The sequence below is a fragment of the Lithobates pipiens genome, unplaced genomic scaffold (assembly GCF_037356315.1).
Source record: "Lithobates pipiens isolate NorthernLeopardFrog02 unplaced genomic scaffold, aLitPip1_a1.2 Scaffold_104, whole genome shotgun sequence".
In the NCBI taxonomy this organism is placed as follows: domain Eukaryota; kingdom Metazoa; phylum Chordata; class Amphibia; order Anura; family Ranidae; genus Lithobates; species Lithobates pipiens.
The window spans coordinates 231476-250173 of NW_027507691.1; the positions used below are offsets into that span (position 1 = coordinate 231476).

Here is an 18698-nt window from a genome sequence, read left to right on the forward strand (position 1 = left end):
AACATGTGGAAGAAGGTGCTCTGGTCAGATGAAACCAAAATCCAACTTTTTGCCCACAATGCAAAACTATATGTTTGGCGTAAAAGCAACACAGCTCATCACCCTCAACACACCATCCCCACTGTCAAACATGGTGGTGGCAGCATCATGGTTTGGGCCTGCTTTTCTTCAGCAGGGACAGGGAAGATGAATGCAGCCAAATACAGGACCATTCTGGGTGAAAACCTGAAAGTCTGCCAAAAAAAAAAAGAGTCTGCCAAAAAAAAAAGAGTCTGCCAAAAAAAAGAGTCTGCCAAAAAAAAAGAGTCTGCCAAAAAAAAAAAAAGAGTCTGCCAAAAAAAAAAGAGTCTGCCAAAAAAAAAAAAGAGTCTGCCAAAAAAAAAAAAGAGTCTGCCAAAAAAAAAAAAGAGTCTGCCAAAAAAAAAAAGAGTCTGCCAAAAAAAAAAAAAGAGTCTGCCAAAAAAAAAGAGTCTGCCAAAAAAAAAGAGTCTGCCAAAAAAAAAGAGTCTGCCAAAAAACCTGAAACTGTGACAGATTTATCTTCCAACAAGACAATGATCCCAAACATACAGCAAAATCTACAAAGGAATGGTTCACAAATAAACGTATCCAGGTGTTAGAATGGCCAAGTCAAAGTCCAGACCTGAATCCAATCGAGAATCTGTGGAAAGAGCTGAAAACTGCTGTTCACAAACGCTCTCCATCCAACCTCACTGAGCTCGAGCTGTTTTGCAAGGAAGAATGGGCAGGAATTTCAGTCTCTCGATGTGCAAAACTGATAGAGACATACCCCAAGCGACTTGCAGCTGTAGTCGCAGCAAAAGGTGGCTCTACAAAGTATTAACGCAAGGGGGCCGAATAATTTTGCACGCCCCACATTTCATTTTTTTATTAGTTAAAAAAACAATAGATTGTTCCACTTTACAATTGTGTCCCACTTGTTGGTGATTCTTCACAAAAAATAAAAATTTTATATCTTTATGTTTGAAGCCTGAAATATGGCAAAAGGTTTAAAAGTTCAAGGGGGCCGAATACTTTCGCAAGGCACTGTATGTCAACACACTTAGGATTTACACACTTTGCTCATTGAATCTTTGGAGGAAAAAAAAAAAAAAGCCTAGGTGATAACAAGACTCCCAAATACACAAAACCTAAAAATGAAACCTGCTTTGACGACACTTCATGTGGAAAAATGGATGGGTGTTCACATTACTGTCCAAATGGCAGCAGACATCCCACTGAGAATCCATGTCTACAATGAGGAAAATTTGATCCCCTGCAGATTTTGTAAGTGTGTCTGCTTACAAAGAAATGGAGGGCCTAGAATTTTTATTTTTTTTTTTTTTTTTTTTTTATCATAAGTGCATTTTAAAATGAGACAAAATATCAACCAAAAACACTGATTTAGTATCCATTTTGTCAGTATGCATATAGTCAAACATAACTGGTCTTTCTTGGGAACTTTTCCCTCGGCAGATTCCCATGAAGCCATTTGTTACAATTAGCTTGTTCCGCGATTTCTGAGGAAGAGATATGGTTGCACTGTAAATAAGCTAGATTTGTTTTGTAGTATAGTTTGTTATGAATTATATGTCTGGAACATAATTGTTTTGCATAACTATGTAAAGTCCCATGACGCACATGGGGTATTGTATAGCATTGTATGATAATCTGTTTTCTATACAAGTGTTAGAATAAAAGCTCATCAGATTTACTCTGACTAAACCATACCACTGTCTGTCATAGTTTGTCCCGAGTACATCTCCAGTCCTGTCGGTATAGGACGAAGGGAAATCAGACCCCGGTCTAGAATAACTGAACCCCAACAGTGACCAGGTTTGCACACATCTCAGGAGGGATTTTGGTCTACTCTTTACAGATCTCAAAAATCCTTAAGGTTTCTTGGCAGTCGCTTGGCAACTCAAAGTTTCAGATCCATCCATAAATTTTCTATAGGATTCTATAGGCCACTCCATGACCTTAAAATGGTGTTCCACAGAAAGGAAAAAATAAATAAAATGTAGATCATCTCTAAATGCCTGTTGCCAGGGGGTCCCTCGTAGTCTGCCTCCTTCAGTGCCTGGGCTAGTGACATCACTTCCCCTCAGCACAGGAAGGGCTCAGCTCTGCCCCCTCCCTCCAGTCATCTGGGACAGGTGACAGGTCTCAGATGACTGCACGGCCAATCACGGTGCCGCTCACGCATGCGCAGTGGGTGCCCGGCTGTTAAGCCGCAGCCGGATGCCCAGTTAGAATGCCGGTGCCGCCAAGCGCGCGCGCGGGGGGGTTAACGAGCAGGGCTTCGTTCCCCTGCATTGCTGGACCCTGGGACAGGTAAGTGTCCGATTATTAAAAGTAAGCAGCTGTAGCATTTGTAACTGCTGACAATTTAAGGGGGAACTCCTCTTTAAAGTGGTTGTAAAAACCACCTTTGTAAATGTACACAATCCCTTGCATTAGATAAAGTTATATGCTCCAGTGTATGTTTTGTAAAGAAAAAACAAAGGGAAAAAAAAAACCCAATTTGTACCTTATTTCATAGCACTGTTCAGCGCTCACATTTCTGCCTGCTGCTCCATCTCCCAATCTGACAGCTACAGCAGGAGGGGCCAAGAATCCCCCGCTGATGTCAGGCAGAGCGGAGGAGAGCAGCGGGCAGTCACGGCAGTATGTAAGAATGTACAAATCAGCATTTTTTCCACAAAGAACACGCACGAGAGGCAGGCACTGATACAGCTGACAGGGAGGGAGGGGGAGAGAGTACAGAGAAGAGGAGAGAGACAGCAGATGGATTCATGTAAACTGACCACTGTATCAGGGGCTCAGCAGCCATGATAAAAAACATGGTCAGTTTACAGACGGGCAGGCAGCACCAGCCAGGTATTTTAGATACAAAAAAAAAAAAAAAAAAAAAAAAGACCAAATTACACCAGGACAAGCGCTGCCGTTATTCATGCCTGAAAGGAACAGGATCCTTTAGTGTTACAGCAGCTTTAAAATGCTTCTCGAGTCATGACTTTGCTGCCTTGGCAGTATGTTGTGTTCTCCCCCCCCCCCCCCCCAATTGTCCTGCTGGAAGATCCATCCACAACCCATCTTCAGTGTTCTGGCTGAGGAAAGAAGGTTCTCATCCCAGATTTTACAACACATGGTCCCCATCTATTGGCTCCTCAATGCAGCAAAGTCGGCCTGTACCCTTAGCGAAACCGCCAAAGCATATTGTTTCCATCTGTACTTGACTGTAGGAATGGTGCTCTTGGGGTCAGCCCACATTTTTCCTTTCTCCAAACACAGAGTCAAGTTAATGCCAAAGAACTCAATTTATATCTCATCTGAATCATTTACATGTTCATTGACAAACTTCAGATGGGCCTGTACATGTGCCATTTTGAGGGGGACCTTGCGGGGGCTGAAGGATTTTAGTCCATAGGGGTATATTGTGTACCAATGGTTTGTTTAGTAATGGTGGTCCCAACTGCCCAGAAATCATTCACAAGCTCATCCAGTATAGTTCTGGGCTGATACCTCACTTCTCGTGATCATCCTTACCCACATGAGGCAAAATCTTGCATGGAGTGCTAGATGAAGGGCAATTGATTGTTATTTTAGGGCTGCAACTAAATGGTTATTTAACCAATTTGTTGGCTGATTTTTTTTATTAATAAAAAAAAAAAAAAAAAAAAAAAAAAGCTATGCAGTGGTAAATAACCAACTATATTGTTTGGGAGAAAAATCTCTAATCCACTCTGAGAACAGACAGAAGAGATATACTATATTACACACACACACACAAATTTGGTAGACTCAGATTAAAAAAAAAAAAAAAAAAGTTTGTTTTTGTATGGCCAGCATATATTTTACAGTTCAGTTTGGAAAATCTGCAAAACACTGTCTTCCTTCAAAATAAAGTCATTTTAAGAACGTTGTTCGATTTTCGAAGTTAGTGGGGTCAAAACGATGTTAGTTTTCAACCACAGCGATGGGAAAACTTCGAAATTTAAAACTTCTTGGCCAAAGGATTTTTTAGACAGCATATGCGGTTTTCATTCAGAAATTACATTAATTTACAGACAATGTTAACCACTTGCCGACCGCCGCACGACGATGTACGTCCTATTTTTGAAGAGGGATATCTCGGTAACGGCAGCAGCTGCTGCCACAACCGAGATATCCATCTCTTCAGGCGGCGGTCGGCTGTACGATAACGGTGGTCTCCGTGGCGGATTCGCCGCGAGATCACCACTATCGGCGGCGGGAGAGGTGCCACCCCCCCTCCCACACCTTCCGCCGCTTACCGGAGCCGTCGGTAGCGGCGGAGGCGATCGGGTCCTTCCATCTGCTGGGCATAGAGACAAGTGAGGCTAAGATGGCCCCCACTCGTCTCTATACCATAGGAGGGCGGAAGCGACGTCAAAACGTCACTTCCGCCCATACCTCTTAAAGGTATATATTTTTTTTTAAATGTCAGATTTTCTCTTTTTTTTTTTGCATTTTAGCCCAAATATGAGATCTGAGGACTTTTTGACCCCAGATCTCATATTTAAGAGGACCTGTCATGCTTTTTTCTATTACAAGGGATGTTTACATTCCTTGTAATAGGAATAAAAGTGATCCATTTTATTTATTTTTTTAAAACAGTGTAAAAATAAAATCAATTAAAATAAGAAAAAAAAATATTTTTTTAAAAACACCCCGTTATGACGAGCTTGCGCACAGAAGCGAGCGCATACGTGAGTAGCGCCCGCATATGAAAACGGTGGTCAAACCACACATGTGAGGTATCGCTGCGATCGGTAGAGCGAGAGCAATAATTCTAGCCCTAGACCTCTGTAACGCAAAAAATGCAACCTGTAGAATTTTTTAAATGTCGCTTATGGAGATTTGAGGCTAAAAGTTTGACGCCATTCCACGAGCGGGCGCAATTTTGAAGCGTGACATGTTGGGTATCAATTTACTCGGCATACCATTATCTTTCACAGTATAAAAAAAAATTGGGCTAATTTTACTGTTTTATTTTTTTTTCCAAAAAAGTGTGCTTGTAAGACCGCTGCGCAAATACGGTGTGAAAAAAAGTATTTCAATGACCGCCATTTTATTCTCTAGGGTGTTAGAAAAAGAACAATATAAAATGTTTGGGGGTTCCAAGTAATTTTCTAGCAAAAAAACTTTTAAACATGGAAACACCAAGTCTGAAAAAGAGGCCTGGTCCTTAAGTGGTTAAAAGCAAGTGAATGCAAAGATTTTTCTTATGAATATTCTTGTGTGAAAACTGATCTGTGTGCCCAGCATAAAGCTTGGTACACACCTATGCAGTTTGCTTCTCATCTGTTTCTGCAGTGAGTTTTGATTTTTGTGCATGCGGTTTTGCTTTTTATGGCCAATTTTGTCATTTGGCAGATAAAAAAAAAAAAAAAAAAAAAAACTCATGTTGCTGCAAAAACATGACATGCTTTTCTTCAGCGTCTCCATAGAAGTCTATTGAACAAAAAAACAAAAAAAAACAAAAAAAAACGCACCCGTGTGTTGAAGTCCTTGACCCTTTCCAAATACAATATGCAGCATTTAAAACACACATTTGATAATAAATGATCGGCTCTTCACTTTTGGGCAAACTTTAAGTGAAAGTCCAGTCAAAAAAGGAATAAAGTTTCTATTATATGCAATATATCTTTACCTTTGACATTTGTTTTCTGTATAGCTGATTGCCAAGCCTAGAAAGTCTAATCAAAACCATCAGCTTCTTCCTGTTCTTCAGGGAGAACCTTCCTTGTTTCTGAATTCTGCATGGGGGGCCTCACTTCCTGAAAACGTTGTCCTACTCTTCTACACGCCCACTTCTCTGCTTTTTAGAGGGACATGCCTAGACCTGCCCAGCCTCACCCCCATTCCTCCCCTCCCATCTTGTCTTCATAGCCTATTTTTGGATAGCCATTTCTCCTGGGGGGGGGGGGGGGGTGACAAAGCAACATGCTGCGGATTTTCTAGTTTGCAACAACATGGTTTCTGTATGACACTGAATGGTGTGGCACACGCCCAGCTGAGGGAGCTACATGCGAGTAAGGAATTTAACCACTTGCCTCCTGGGCACTTAAACCCCCTTGTGGCCAGCCCAGTTTTCAGCGCTCATGCTTTGAGTGACAATTAGTCATGTAATATACTGTACCCAAATTAACGTTTTGTCCTTTTTCATACAAATACAGATTTTTGGTGGTATATGGATCACAGGTTTTATTTTTTCCTCTATTAAAAAAAAAAAAAAAAAAAACACACCACACACACACACACACACACACACTGCAGCCCCCCCAGGTGAGAGCCCCTGTACATGACACCGCTCAGCAGCCACATGCAGCATCCCCAGCGGGGGTGGGAGGCGAGGGACCCCGAATCTACCTCCAAGGGAATGCCCAGCCCCACCGAGGCAGGGAGAGCTGTACTTGCCAGTCCTGCAGAGCTGGGAGACATGCCATCATAGACTCACTCTCCGATCAGTATGGGGTGGCTGTTGGCCTCGGCACACTGATGCAGACATCAGTAGCCTGGTCATATGTGCGCCCCGGAGCATAAAAGTTCCACGACCACCTCTGGAGCTGAGGTATGTTGTGGCCAGCCCAGTGCGTAGCTCTGACCTGCACACACTTGGTAAGGCAGGGGAGACTACAAGGATCAATCATCTTGCACAAAAAATCAAAGCTTCTGCAGAAAAAACACTGATGGGCCCGTCAAGGTTCCTAGGTCCTTCACTAGTTAAAATAAAACTGATGGCTGCATGGGGGGGGGGGTTGTTACCCAAGGGTCCGCCACTTGGGTGGAACTAAAAGCTCTGTTTTTCAAAACATGTTGTCTTCTCCTAAAGGTGGCGTAACAACCCAATGGCTAAGGGAGGAGCTGTGTCAGTTGGTGAATATGGGAAAAAAAAAAAAAAAAAAAATGATGAATCTTAGTTTGGGATAAAATTTTGCAAATTATTAATTTACATTTTTCTTCATAAATTTTGGCAATCTTTGGTAAAAATAACCCAAATTTGTGGATATTTAGTCTTTGTGAAAGTTAGAGTGTCTACAAGCTGTGGTGCAAACCATAAAAAAATTTAGCACACCTGATGGAATGGAGGCCTATCTCATTGCATGTGAGCCCAACAAGCCAGGAAAGTACAAAACCCCCGTATTACCCCTTTTTTTGGAAGTAGACATTCCAAGGTATTTAGCAAGATGCATGGTGAGGTTTGATGTAATTTTTCCCCACAATTCTTTGCAAAAATTACTAGTTACACTTACCGGAAAGGGGTTTTCTAGGAAATCCTCCAGGAAGGCACACCCGAGATGACGAGTCCCACCTGACAGGAAAGTTTAAAAAGTCTGTCCCTCAGTTATTCCCAAGAAAACTACCCACACTGGTGCTGGAGGGTATGTTCTGTGAAACACACACCAATAGGGCCAGGGAAGTGGGCCTGCCGTCCTGGAAGATTTCCTAGAAAACCCGTTACCAGCAAGTATAACTGGTAATTCTCGTCATCTTCCAGGATAGCACACCTGAGATGAACAAGAAGTTCAGGTCTACCTTAGGGTAGGACCACCGATTGTAGGACCTTCCTGCCAAACACAAAGTCCTGAGCGGACAACAGCTCCACCCTGTAGTGCTTCAGGAAGGTATTCTGGCTCGTCCAGGTAGCTGCTCTGCATATTTGCTCGATTGAAACACCCGCCTTCTCTGCCCAGGAGGTCAAAGATCTAGTTGAATGAGCTTTTAAGAGCTGGGACTGGCTTGCCTGAATACCCATAGGCTACCATGATGTCCGCTTGATCCACCTGGCTGTTGTAGGTTATGAAGCCTGGAAACTAATTAGCAAGTGGTTTGATCTTCTAAACTCACCGACTCTCTAACTTAGAAATCTAAACGTCTAACAAATTAAACATTTGTTCCCTCCTTTTTTGCCAAGATTCAAAAAAGAGAAGGACAATCTCTTGTGACCCATGAAAGTCTGAGGTCACTTTAGGCAAATATAAAGGGTCCTCTGAGGATCACCCTATCCTCCAAGACTAACAAAAAGGGTTCTTTAATTGTCAGCCTCCAATCGCTGACTCTTCTGGCCATAGTGATCGACAGAAGGAACACCATCTTAAGGGAAAGAAAATGAACTGACATTTTAGCCAATGGCTCAAAAGGTTTCCTAATTAGGGCATCTAATACAAAGGACAAATGCCACGGCCAAAACTTGTTGATTTTCACCGGGGTAACCCTCTCCCTGGCTGTCAAAAATCTCTTTATGAGGGCCAGCTTACGATCCAGAAAAACCGATAAGGCTGCCACCTGTACTATGAGGTTATTAACAGATAACCCCTTGTCCACTCCTAGCTGGAGAAAGTCCAGGACCACTAATTATTTTAAGGGAATCTTCTCTAGACTGCACCCAGTGTGAGAGGACCCTCCAGACCTTGGCATAGATTTTTCTAGTGACTGGTTTTCTGCTGGACAAAAGTATCAATCACTTTTTCAGAACAGCATTTACGCTTTAGGAGTTCTTTCACATACCAGGCTGTCAGGGAAAGAAAAACAGGGTCTGGATGTAGCACTGGTCCCTGTCAGAGGAGATCGTGACTGACTGAGATGGAATGGAGGAGCCACCAACCATCTCCTCAGGGTGGGGAACCAAGGCTGCTTTGGCCACGAAGGTGCGATTAGGATGAGGCACCCATCTAACCAGGATAGTTTTTGTAGTCCCTGTGAAATAAGTACCAGGGGAGGGAATGCATAGGCTAGGGTAAAATCCCATCTCTGAGCCAGTGCATCTACTCCCGAGCCCTGCTCGGTCCAGAGTGAAGACTCACTACCTTCCTGTTCTTGGGAGGTGAACAGATCTATCTCCGGCTTGCCGAAGCGTTGGCAAACTAGGGAGAATACTTTGTCGTTCAGTTACCACTCCCCTTGGTGAATGGGCTGCCAACTGTCCGTCTTCTTGGTGGCAGCGGGACACTACTTCCCACCTCGCCAGCTTGAACCACACTGATGGGACTTGCCACATCACCAAGTGTTAGTGCCTTTATTGGGTAGTATATGGGGGTACCTGACTATAAAAATCTGTGTGAACCTAAATGCCTACCTGCCTAAATAGCGTCACCTGTGATGCTAATACAGTGATCAGAAAAACAATCACTTAGTGACACTGGTGACAGAGGGTGATCATGGGGTTAAACCTTTATTAGGGGAGTACCCTAGACCTAAAGGGGCCAACAATACAAGTTTTTGCAGTCACAAATGACACCAATGCAATAATCAAAAAACTGCAGTTGGTGTCACTGACAGGGGGTGAATAGTGTGCCTACAGGTATGCCAGTATGCCTGCCCGTGCCATTCTGCCGACGTGCAGTGGTCGGCAACTGGTTAAGCTGCCCATAGATTTAGTTTCATTTTTTATTTTTATCTATTTACTCGGCATAACATCTTTCACAATATAAAGAAAAAAATTGGGCTAACTTTACTGTTTTTTGAAAAAAAAGTGCGTTTTGTAAGACCACTGCACAAATATGGTGACAAAACGACTGCCATTATATTCTCTAGGGTGTTAGAACCCTCAAATATTTTATAGCAAAAGATTTTAACTTTTAACCACTGGCACTTAAACACCCTTAATAACCAGACCAATTTTCAGCTTTTGGTGCTCTCACATTTTGAATGACAATTACTCAGTCATGCAACACTGTACCCATATGAAATTGTTGTCCTTTTTTCCACACAAATAGAGCTCTCTTTTGGCGGTATTTAATCCTCGGTTTATTTTTTGTGCTATAAAAGAAAAAAAAAAACCAAAAATTCTCTAAAAAAATGTTTTCTTCGTTTCGGTTATAAAATTTAGCAGATTAGTAATTTTTCTTCATAAATTTTGGCCAAAATTTATACCACTACATATCTTTGGTAAATAAGTACAAATTGGTGTATATTAGGTCTTTGTGAAAGTTATAGAGTCCACAAGCTATGGTGCCAATATCTGAAAATTGATCACACCTGAAGTACTGATGGCCTATTTCAATTCTTGAGACCCCAACATGCCAGAAAAGTACAAATACCCCCCAAATTACCCTTTTTGGAAAGAAGACATGCCAAGGTATTTAGTAAGAGGCATGATGAGTTTTTTGAAGTTGTAATTTTTCCCCCACAATTCTTTGCAAAAATCAAGAATTTTTCCTCCCCCCCCACAAAATTGTCATATTATCAGGTTATTTCTCACACATAGCATATGCATACCACAAATTACACCCCAAAACACATTCTGCTATTACTCCCGAGTACGGTGATACCACATGTGAGAGATTTTTACACAGTGTGGCCACATATAGAGGCCCAACATGCAGGGAGCGCCATCAGGCGTTCTGGAGCACCCAGGCCAATTCTGACATCTCTCCTACATGTAAAAATCATCATTTGCTAGAAAATTACATAGAACCCCAAAACTTTTTTAGCTTGCTCCCCGATTGTGGCTTGCATGTGGATTTTCTGAACACAAGTGGATTTTTTGAACTAAAGTGGAGAGTTACAACCAGGAGTTGTGCTTTGACTGCTTCTGCTTGACTGCTTCTGCTTGCAAGTGTTTTTGGGGGTGTTTTATTTTCTCCCCTCCTTTATTTGATACATTTGCTAGCAGTTTAAAAGACCTTTTTTCTGACACTTTTTAAACAGCATTTTTTTTTTTTCCCCCTCTTTCTTCCTGCCAAATTAGGGGAGGGGTTAATTGTTCACAGGTGTATAAAGGTAGTTCTACAAACTCCCCCTTGAGCTTGCTCCCTGATTGTGGCTTGCATGTGGATTTTCTGAACACAAGTGGAGAGTTACAACCAGGAGTTGAAAACAGGAGTTAAGACAGGAGTCTCCAACCTCCCCTCCATTTTAAAGATCCCACTGCAAGGGGCAACCAGACAGCTTTCCAGAAATGTCAGGCTGACAGCAAGCCAGATTCACTGGAACCAGAGTGTTTAAAGAGGACAACCGCAGCCAGGTAAGCTTGCACCTCCACTTCCCCCCCCCAGTGATTGTTCCAGGGACTCCCTCCGACCGCCTACGGGGGTCAGGAAGGAATTTTTGCCCCACTGGTGCATTTGGCTGCTACTGTCAGGGGGTTTTTCGCCTTCCTCTGGAACAACCATAGGTTAGCATACCCCTACCTCCTTTCCATTTTTTACGCTATCCTAGGACGACTATTCCAGATCACAGCCAGACTTCTTTTCTAAGCGGAGACCTCCACCCTAAGTAAAGGCAGCTGGAAAAGCCAGCAACCGAATACAACAACTCCTTCCGCATCCATATAGGCATCCCCTGATCAACTTGCGCGCTAATAGCCTCAAGCACGGCGGCAAGTCTGATACCTAGCCCCACCTCAGGATCAATACCCTGATCAGGATCATCATCTTAGGCCCATAGTACCATCAACAGCATCCACAAACCATGTGCTACTTCAAATACTCAGCTGAAGTTCTGCACAGACTAAGGAACATCAACACCACATTGCCATCTTCCATACAAAAAATACTTCAAAGAGAACAACTATTAAAAACCGGACGACAAGCGGCTCCCAACCACAGGAAGACATCTACTCGACCACTACAATTAGATTGCGCCTTGATTAACGCCAGGTCTGCAGTCAAACAGACTGGAAGTACACGACTTCATCATCGAGAACAATGTAGACTGCCTCTTCATCACCGAAAGCTGGTTAACCTCTGACTGCAACACCATCCTCACCGAATTGGTGCCGGAAAACTACAGGATCCTAACCGAACACCGGATAGGGAAAAAAAGAGGAGGCCTAGCAGTGATCTTTAAAGGTCACCTGGATCTCACTAAACCATCATCTCAGAACCCAGTGTCTTTTATGGAAACCCTGACGCTACATTTTCAACCAACACCCCATGACACCACTCATATTCTACTGTGCTACAGACCACCGGGACCAAAGTCCAATCTTCTTTCACCCCTCACGGAATCCTTTGCAATGCACACCCTAAAATTCAAAAATTTCCTGGCACTCGGAGATTTCAACCTTTGGGCAAACGAGCCTAAAGACCCCATCGCGACTGCCTGCATCAACCAACTAGAAGAACTGGGTCTACAGCAACTGATAAAGACTCCCACGCATGGGTCAGGACACACCCTGGACCTCATTTTCAAACAGAACATCGACGTCATACTCGACAACATAACTCTGCCATGGACGGATCACCACGCTATCAAATTCAAAATCACTACCAACATCACCAACGCAAACCTGTAACAACGCACTGGACCAGATCGCATAAAAAACTGTACTCCGAAGCCTTCAAAACCACTCTGTCCAAAAAAATATCTACAATAACTTTAAACCACTCTACGGAGGAAACACTCAACTCCCTGAACAAGGCATTACTGCAATCAGCAGACTCGGTAGCACCAAAACGCAGGGCTCTCATCAGGAAGAAAAATGCTGGATGGTTTAATAGCTCCCGCTCCGTACTAAAGCAAGAACGCAGAAGAGCGGAAAGAACATGGAGAAGAAATCCCACCAAGGAAAACCTATTTAACTACAAAGGTCTGACAGAATTATCGGAAAGCAATCTTCAAAGCCAAAAAGGACCACTTCTCATATACAATCTCAATGGCCGCAAACCAACCACGGGAACTGTTTAAACTGGTTAATCAATGAATCCGGTGTGCCTAGAACCCCCAGAAAACGAATCCCAGGATTACTGTGACAAACTGTCGGATTTTTTCATCGATAAAGTCAAAACCATCAGGGAAACAATTTGTCAGAAGAAAACATCCAACCTCAGCCAGCAAATACATAAAGAGGATGTCCGCACCAACATACCGCAACCGCCAAAATTTTCACTATCCCCAATTACCGTAGACACCGCAAAAAACATTAATAAACTGCGTGACAGTACCTCACCTATTGACATCCCCACAAAACTACTGAAAGAATGCTCCGACATCGTGGCTCCAACCATAACCCACCTCATAAACCGATCATTCCACGAAGGGATTGTTCCCAGCATCCTCAAACAAGGCATCGTCAAACCTCTACTCAAGAAACCAAACCTGGACCCTCAGGATCCAAACAACCGTAGGCCGATTACAAGCCTCAACACCATTTCTAAGATCATGGAGAAAGCTGTAGTACATCAGCTACAACGTCACCTGGATACTCACAAACTCCTGGACCCGCTGCAATCAGGCTTCCGCCCAGGTCATGGAACAGAAACGGCTCTCCTCAAGATTTGGGATGACGCCCTCGAAGCAGCAGATGACGGAGAGCTGTGTCTCCTCGTACTGCTAGACCTAAGTGCAGCGTTTGATACAGTAGATCACAATACTCTATTCGTCCGCCTCACAGAAGTAGCCGGAGTCCAAGACATAGATCTCCATTGGTTCGCGTCCTTCCTAGGAAATCGGTCACAGACAGTGAAACTAGGAAAATTCCTCTCCGAAACTCGGGCAGTCACCTGCGGAGTCCCTCAAGGCTCTCCGTTGTCACCCGTTCTCTTCAACATTTACATTCGCCCACTCCTTCAAATCATCAGATGCTCAGATCTCTGCTTCCACTCTTACGCTGACGACACGCAACTTTATTTCCGGATCAATGGAAAAAAAGACCACCAACAACAACTTGAAAACTGCCTCAAATCAATAGAGGACTGGATGACCACCAACTCCCTCCAGCTGAACCAATCAAAGACAGAGCTTCTTATCTTACACCCAAATCATAAGCCCGCAACCAAAAACTCCTGGTCTCCACCAACCGTCTTTGGGCAGACTATCTCCCCAAAGACCAAAGCGAAGAGTCTCGGGGTTATTTTAGACGCACAAATGTCAATGGATGCGCAAATAGGATCTGTAGTCAGTCGATCTCACCATCTGCTGCGCATGCTTCGCAGACTCATCCCTTTTATCCCAAAGAATGACAAAGCAGTGGTAGTTGGAACAATCATTAATTCACGACTGGACTACGCAAACTCGCTTTGCATAGGATTACCACAATATCAACTTGCGCGATTACAACTGATCCAAAACACGGCGGCAAGGCTGATAACAGGAAAAAAAACCTGGGAATCCATTTCTCCTTCACTGAGGAGCTTACATTGGCCAACCGTAAAAAATCGGATCAGGTTCAAGACCCTTTGCCTCACCCACAAATGCGTGCATAGAGAAGCTCCGCAATACCTAATGGAGAAAATCAATCATTACACACCAAACCGCAGTCTTCGATCAGCCAACAAAAACCTCCTCCTCGTGCCCAAAGCCCGGTATAAATCCAAGGGTGATCGGAGATTCGCTGTCCAAGGGCCTCGGCTATGGAATGCTCTACCAATCAACATCCGCCTGGAAGAAAATCACCTGGCTTTTAGGAAAAAACTCAAGACCTTCCTCTTTTAGCAGATGATCAAAGCTCGCCACAGCGCCTAGAGGCGATTCAGTTCGCATTGTGCGCTATACAAGTATTTCATTCATTCAAAGACCCTAGAGAATACAATGGTGGTCGTTGCAAATTTTTATCTCGCATGGTATTTGCGCAGCAATTTTTCGGGGAAAAAAAAAAAAAGTTGTGCTTAAAAAGAAAACCGTAAAGTTAGCCCAATTTTTGCATAATGTGAAAGATGAAGTTATGCTGAGTAAATGGATACCCAACAAGTCACTCTTCGAAATTGCACACGCCCATGGAATGGCGCCAAACGTCGCTACTTAAAAATCCCCATAGGCGACGATTTAAATTTTTTTACTGGTTACGTTTTGAGTTAGAGGAGGTCTAGGGCTAGAATTATTGCTCTCGCTCCAACGTTCACAGCGATACCTCACGTGTGTGGTTTGAGCATCGTTTTCATTATTTGATGACTTATTCATATTACAAGGAATGTAAACATCCCTTGTAATAGGAATATGGCATGACAGGTCCTCTTTACAGTGCGATATGGGGTCAATAAGACCCCACATCTCACCACTAGGCTGAGAAGCCTGAAATAAAAATTAAAAAAAAAAAAAAAAAAAAAAAAAAAAAAAGATTCTGGCTTTGATCGTATTGGCGAGTTGGTAGAAGCACCGGAGGGCAGCGAGGGGCATCTATGGCTGGGTATCACCGAGTATTGAGGGGTTAATTTTCGGTGAGCAGCGATGTGGGCACTGCAGATGCAGCCCACAGCGCTGCCGACACCGATCTCTTCCCCCTCCGCTGTACTGATAGGGGAGGGAGGAATCGGCGTCATAACATGACGCCGGTTTGTTTACAGGCGATTACTCAGCTGAGCGATCACCTGGTAAAAACGGCCGCGATGAGCAGCTGTTTACCGTGATGCGCAGGGTCCTGTGGACCCGGCGGTCACGAATGCCCTCTTGTGCCCACCCCAGGGGGGGGGGGGGGTCGCACGAGCAGAATTCTGGGAGGCTGTTAATTAACGGCCTCTCAGAGTTAAACAACCGCCCTGAAGCCGTTAATCGGCTATGGGCCTGTTAAGTGGTTAAACACATTTGAAAAACAGGCCTGGTTAAAAGTGGTTAAAAATACATTTTCTATTCTCCTTTGCATTTTCTTGTCTATGGTAGAATGTGAACACCAATTTGACTCAAAGAAAGTGTTCTGAAAAATAATTAAAAAAAAATTAATTTTACTTGTGCATTGCCAGAATTAATTGCGCAAAGATTGATACCCAAGTGCCCAGTGTTTTTTGTGCTATCCAGCCAGAAGTTTTATAGGTTGCAAGTATAAATGTAGTACTAGTGTTTTGCCTTTTTGCTTTATGCAAACCTTTTAGTCTGTCTTCTGCTTGATTGTTCCACACAAAAGTATTTGCACTAAAAAAAAAATAAAAATAAAAAAAATAAAAAATAAAAATAAAAAAAGCGGCTTGGCCTCACAAGGCCTTGTAGTGCTTAGCAACACAAGGTGAGATTGTCTGACATGGGGCATGTTGGTGAGGAGATGTGAAGGAACATTCCCTCCTTTTCCCAAATTATATTAACCAGGCCTATTCCTACATTTTTCCAAATAAACTAGCAACTAATGGCTGTAGTGTGCATATTTCACGTTGAGAATTTCTGACATTGAATGTTCCAATTACATTTTCACGTGTGGGGGGGGGGGGTTTATTCATATGGCAAAGACTAAAACTGGTCATTCATGTAGAATTTCCATCCAGGTTTGGATCGCTAATGGCAGCAGAACTGAGTGAGACCTCTTAACAGTTATCACTGGAAACCATTTTATGAATTTTAATAGTTGGGAAAGAATTGCAATCAAATTTAATAATGACACAATGGGAACCCAATTGAGCAGCCTGATATAATCGGCTTTAACACCATGTGTGAGTGGTTGACTCCGTTATCTAGCAGCTGAAAAATATATATACATTTATATAAAATTTCTCTTTTAAGGTTATACATGTACACATTCTTGCTTGGTGAAATCTGTAAGGTGTTTATTGCAACATATAATTCAGCAGTGTGCAGCTCATTCTCTAGAGAGCTCAATAAGCATCGTGCACCTGTGACAGGTAAATTATTCAACTGGGGGAGGGCGAGTTGTTGGTTATAGTAATACCTTTTCAGTCCAAGTATAAAATGCAGATTACTTGTTAGCCGAATCAGATGTTCAGCCTTCAGTTTTAAAAAGAAAATTAGCCGTACCACAAAGTGCTTGCATAAAGTCATATTTATAAAGTGTGAGTGTGATGGTGGGGGAAGGGGGGGGGGGTTTATATCCCTCTAGACTAATCATCATTAGCTGTGTTGTCTGAGCCTACTCTGGGGGTTCCATAAAAGTGTCTCCTGCTGTATGGATATAACTGCGTGTGCAGCTGTCTAATACACAAGGTAAACAACCTTGTTTTAGTTGGCAAGGTTACTGCTAGTTTTACATTTTTTTTTTTTTTAATTCATGAAAGTGTCCCTTTTCCCAAAAAGTTGCCTTTTAAAAACACTGCTGTGCAAATACCGTGTGACATAAAATATTGCAACAATCGCCGTTTTATTCTCTAGAGAATCATACACACAATGTTTGGGGGCAAAAAAAAAAAAAAAAAAAAAAAAAAATATGGATTTTAACTTGTAAACACCAAATGCCAAAAATAGGCTTAGTCATGAAAGGGTTAATAAAAAATGTTTAAAGTGGTAGTTTTATTGTTCTCTTGCTATTCTCTATTGTTCTGCTCTTTACTGTAAGCCATTCTGCAATGTTTTAGGTTTTGTTGTTAACCATTATTTGTTTTCAGGTACACCATTAAGCTGCAGCGCAGATTTATCTCGACAGCAACAGAGTTTGCTCCCACAATACATAAAGCCGTGACTCCAGCGCTGTCGGAGGCGATTTGACCAGAGGGGGAAAACAACAAAAAAAACAAACAAAACACACATAATATAGGCCCAACAAAGACATTGCTGACTTTGGGTAGTTATACCAGAATGATGCCTGCAGGTTTAGGTATTCTTTACATCCAGCGGTCAGCTTTCATGTAAAAGCAATCCTAGCGGCTAATTTGCCTCTAGGGAAGGAATGTCTCACCCCCCCCCCCCCCCCCCCCCGCCACTGGTTTTCTCTGGCTCTTCTGTCCCAACAGGGTGGTTCTGCCAGCTGTAGAGCTGATCAGGGACCAGAATGGCTACAATTATCTCTATGGCCTAAGAAACTAAGCTACGAGCATTTCATGACTTTGATTTTGCCGGATGTAAACAGCACCATTGGGAAGTTGGGAAAGCATTTCATCAAACCGATCTTGATGTGGTCAGATGCTTTGAGGGCAGGGAGAGATCTAGGGTCGAAGACCCAATTTTTATATATAAAAAAAAAAATATATACACACAAACAGTTTAAAAATAAAATAGCAAAAAAGCTCCCCTGTTCTCCCCTGCTCTTGCGCAAAGGCGAACACAATAGTCAATCTGGCATCATATGTAAACAGCAATTGCACCATGCATGTGAGGCATTACCGTGAAGGTCAGATCGAGGGCACTACTTTTAGCAGACCTCCTCCATAAAGCTAAAGTGGTAACCTGTAAAAGGAGTTTAAAGGCTTTTAAAAAAATATATGTAGTTTGTCACCGCTGCACAACTTTAAAGCATACCATGTTTGCTATCCATGTACTCAGCCCAAGATCATCTTTTATTTCAGCAAACATTTGGGCAATATAGTGAGGTTTTTTTTTTGCACTAACACCCCTTTCACATCAGGGCGTTTTGCAGGCGCTATAGCATTAGAAATTGCGCCTGCAATCCGCCCTAAAGAAGCTGCACTATTGTGTGTAGTGTGAAAGCCCCCAGGGCTTTCACACTACAGCGGTGCGCTGGCAGGACGTCAGAAAAAAAAAAAAGTCCTGCCAGCAGTTTCTTTGGAGTGTGTGTTTACCGCTCCAAAACGCTGCTATTGCGGCGTATTGCCGGCGGTTTTAACCCTGTCGTGGCCGCTAGCGGGGGGTAAAAGCACCCTGCTAGCGGCTGAAATGTGCCGCAAATCCGGCAAAGGGCAACGTGGTGTGAAAGGGGTCTTAGTGTTTGAAAAATTGCTGCACAAATTCCATTAAAAAATAAATATTGAAACACCCACCATTTTAATCTGTAGGGCCTTTGCTTTAAAATATATAATATTTGAGGGCTCAAAGTAATTTTCTTGCAAAAAAATTATTTATTTTTCATGTAAACAAAAAGGGTCAGAAAGGGCTTGGTCTTCAAGTGGTTAGAAAAGTGGGTG

At 42.9% G+C, this 18698-nt stretch overlaps 1 protein-coding gene across 4 annotated transcripts in view; it reads right to left on the bottom strand.

The window, feature by feature from the left end:
• LOC143958355 (SUMO-interacting motif-containing protein 1-like) overlaps positions 1–18698 on the bottom strand; it is a 114128-nt gene that overhangs the window by 84437 nt on the left and 10993 nt on the right. Inside the window, exon 1 of one of the 4 annotated variants that reach the window (XM_077467810.1) lies at positions 5675–5826. The exons of the other annotated variants lie outside the window; for them this stretch is intronic. Coding sequence (XP_077323936.1) covers positions 5675–5734 — 60 coding nt within the window. The 5' untranslated portion in view covers positions 5735–5826. Of the gene's footprint in view, positions 1–5674; positions 5827–18698 lie in introns of those variants that run through there. 4 annotated transcript variants of the gene reach the window in all.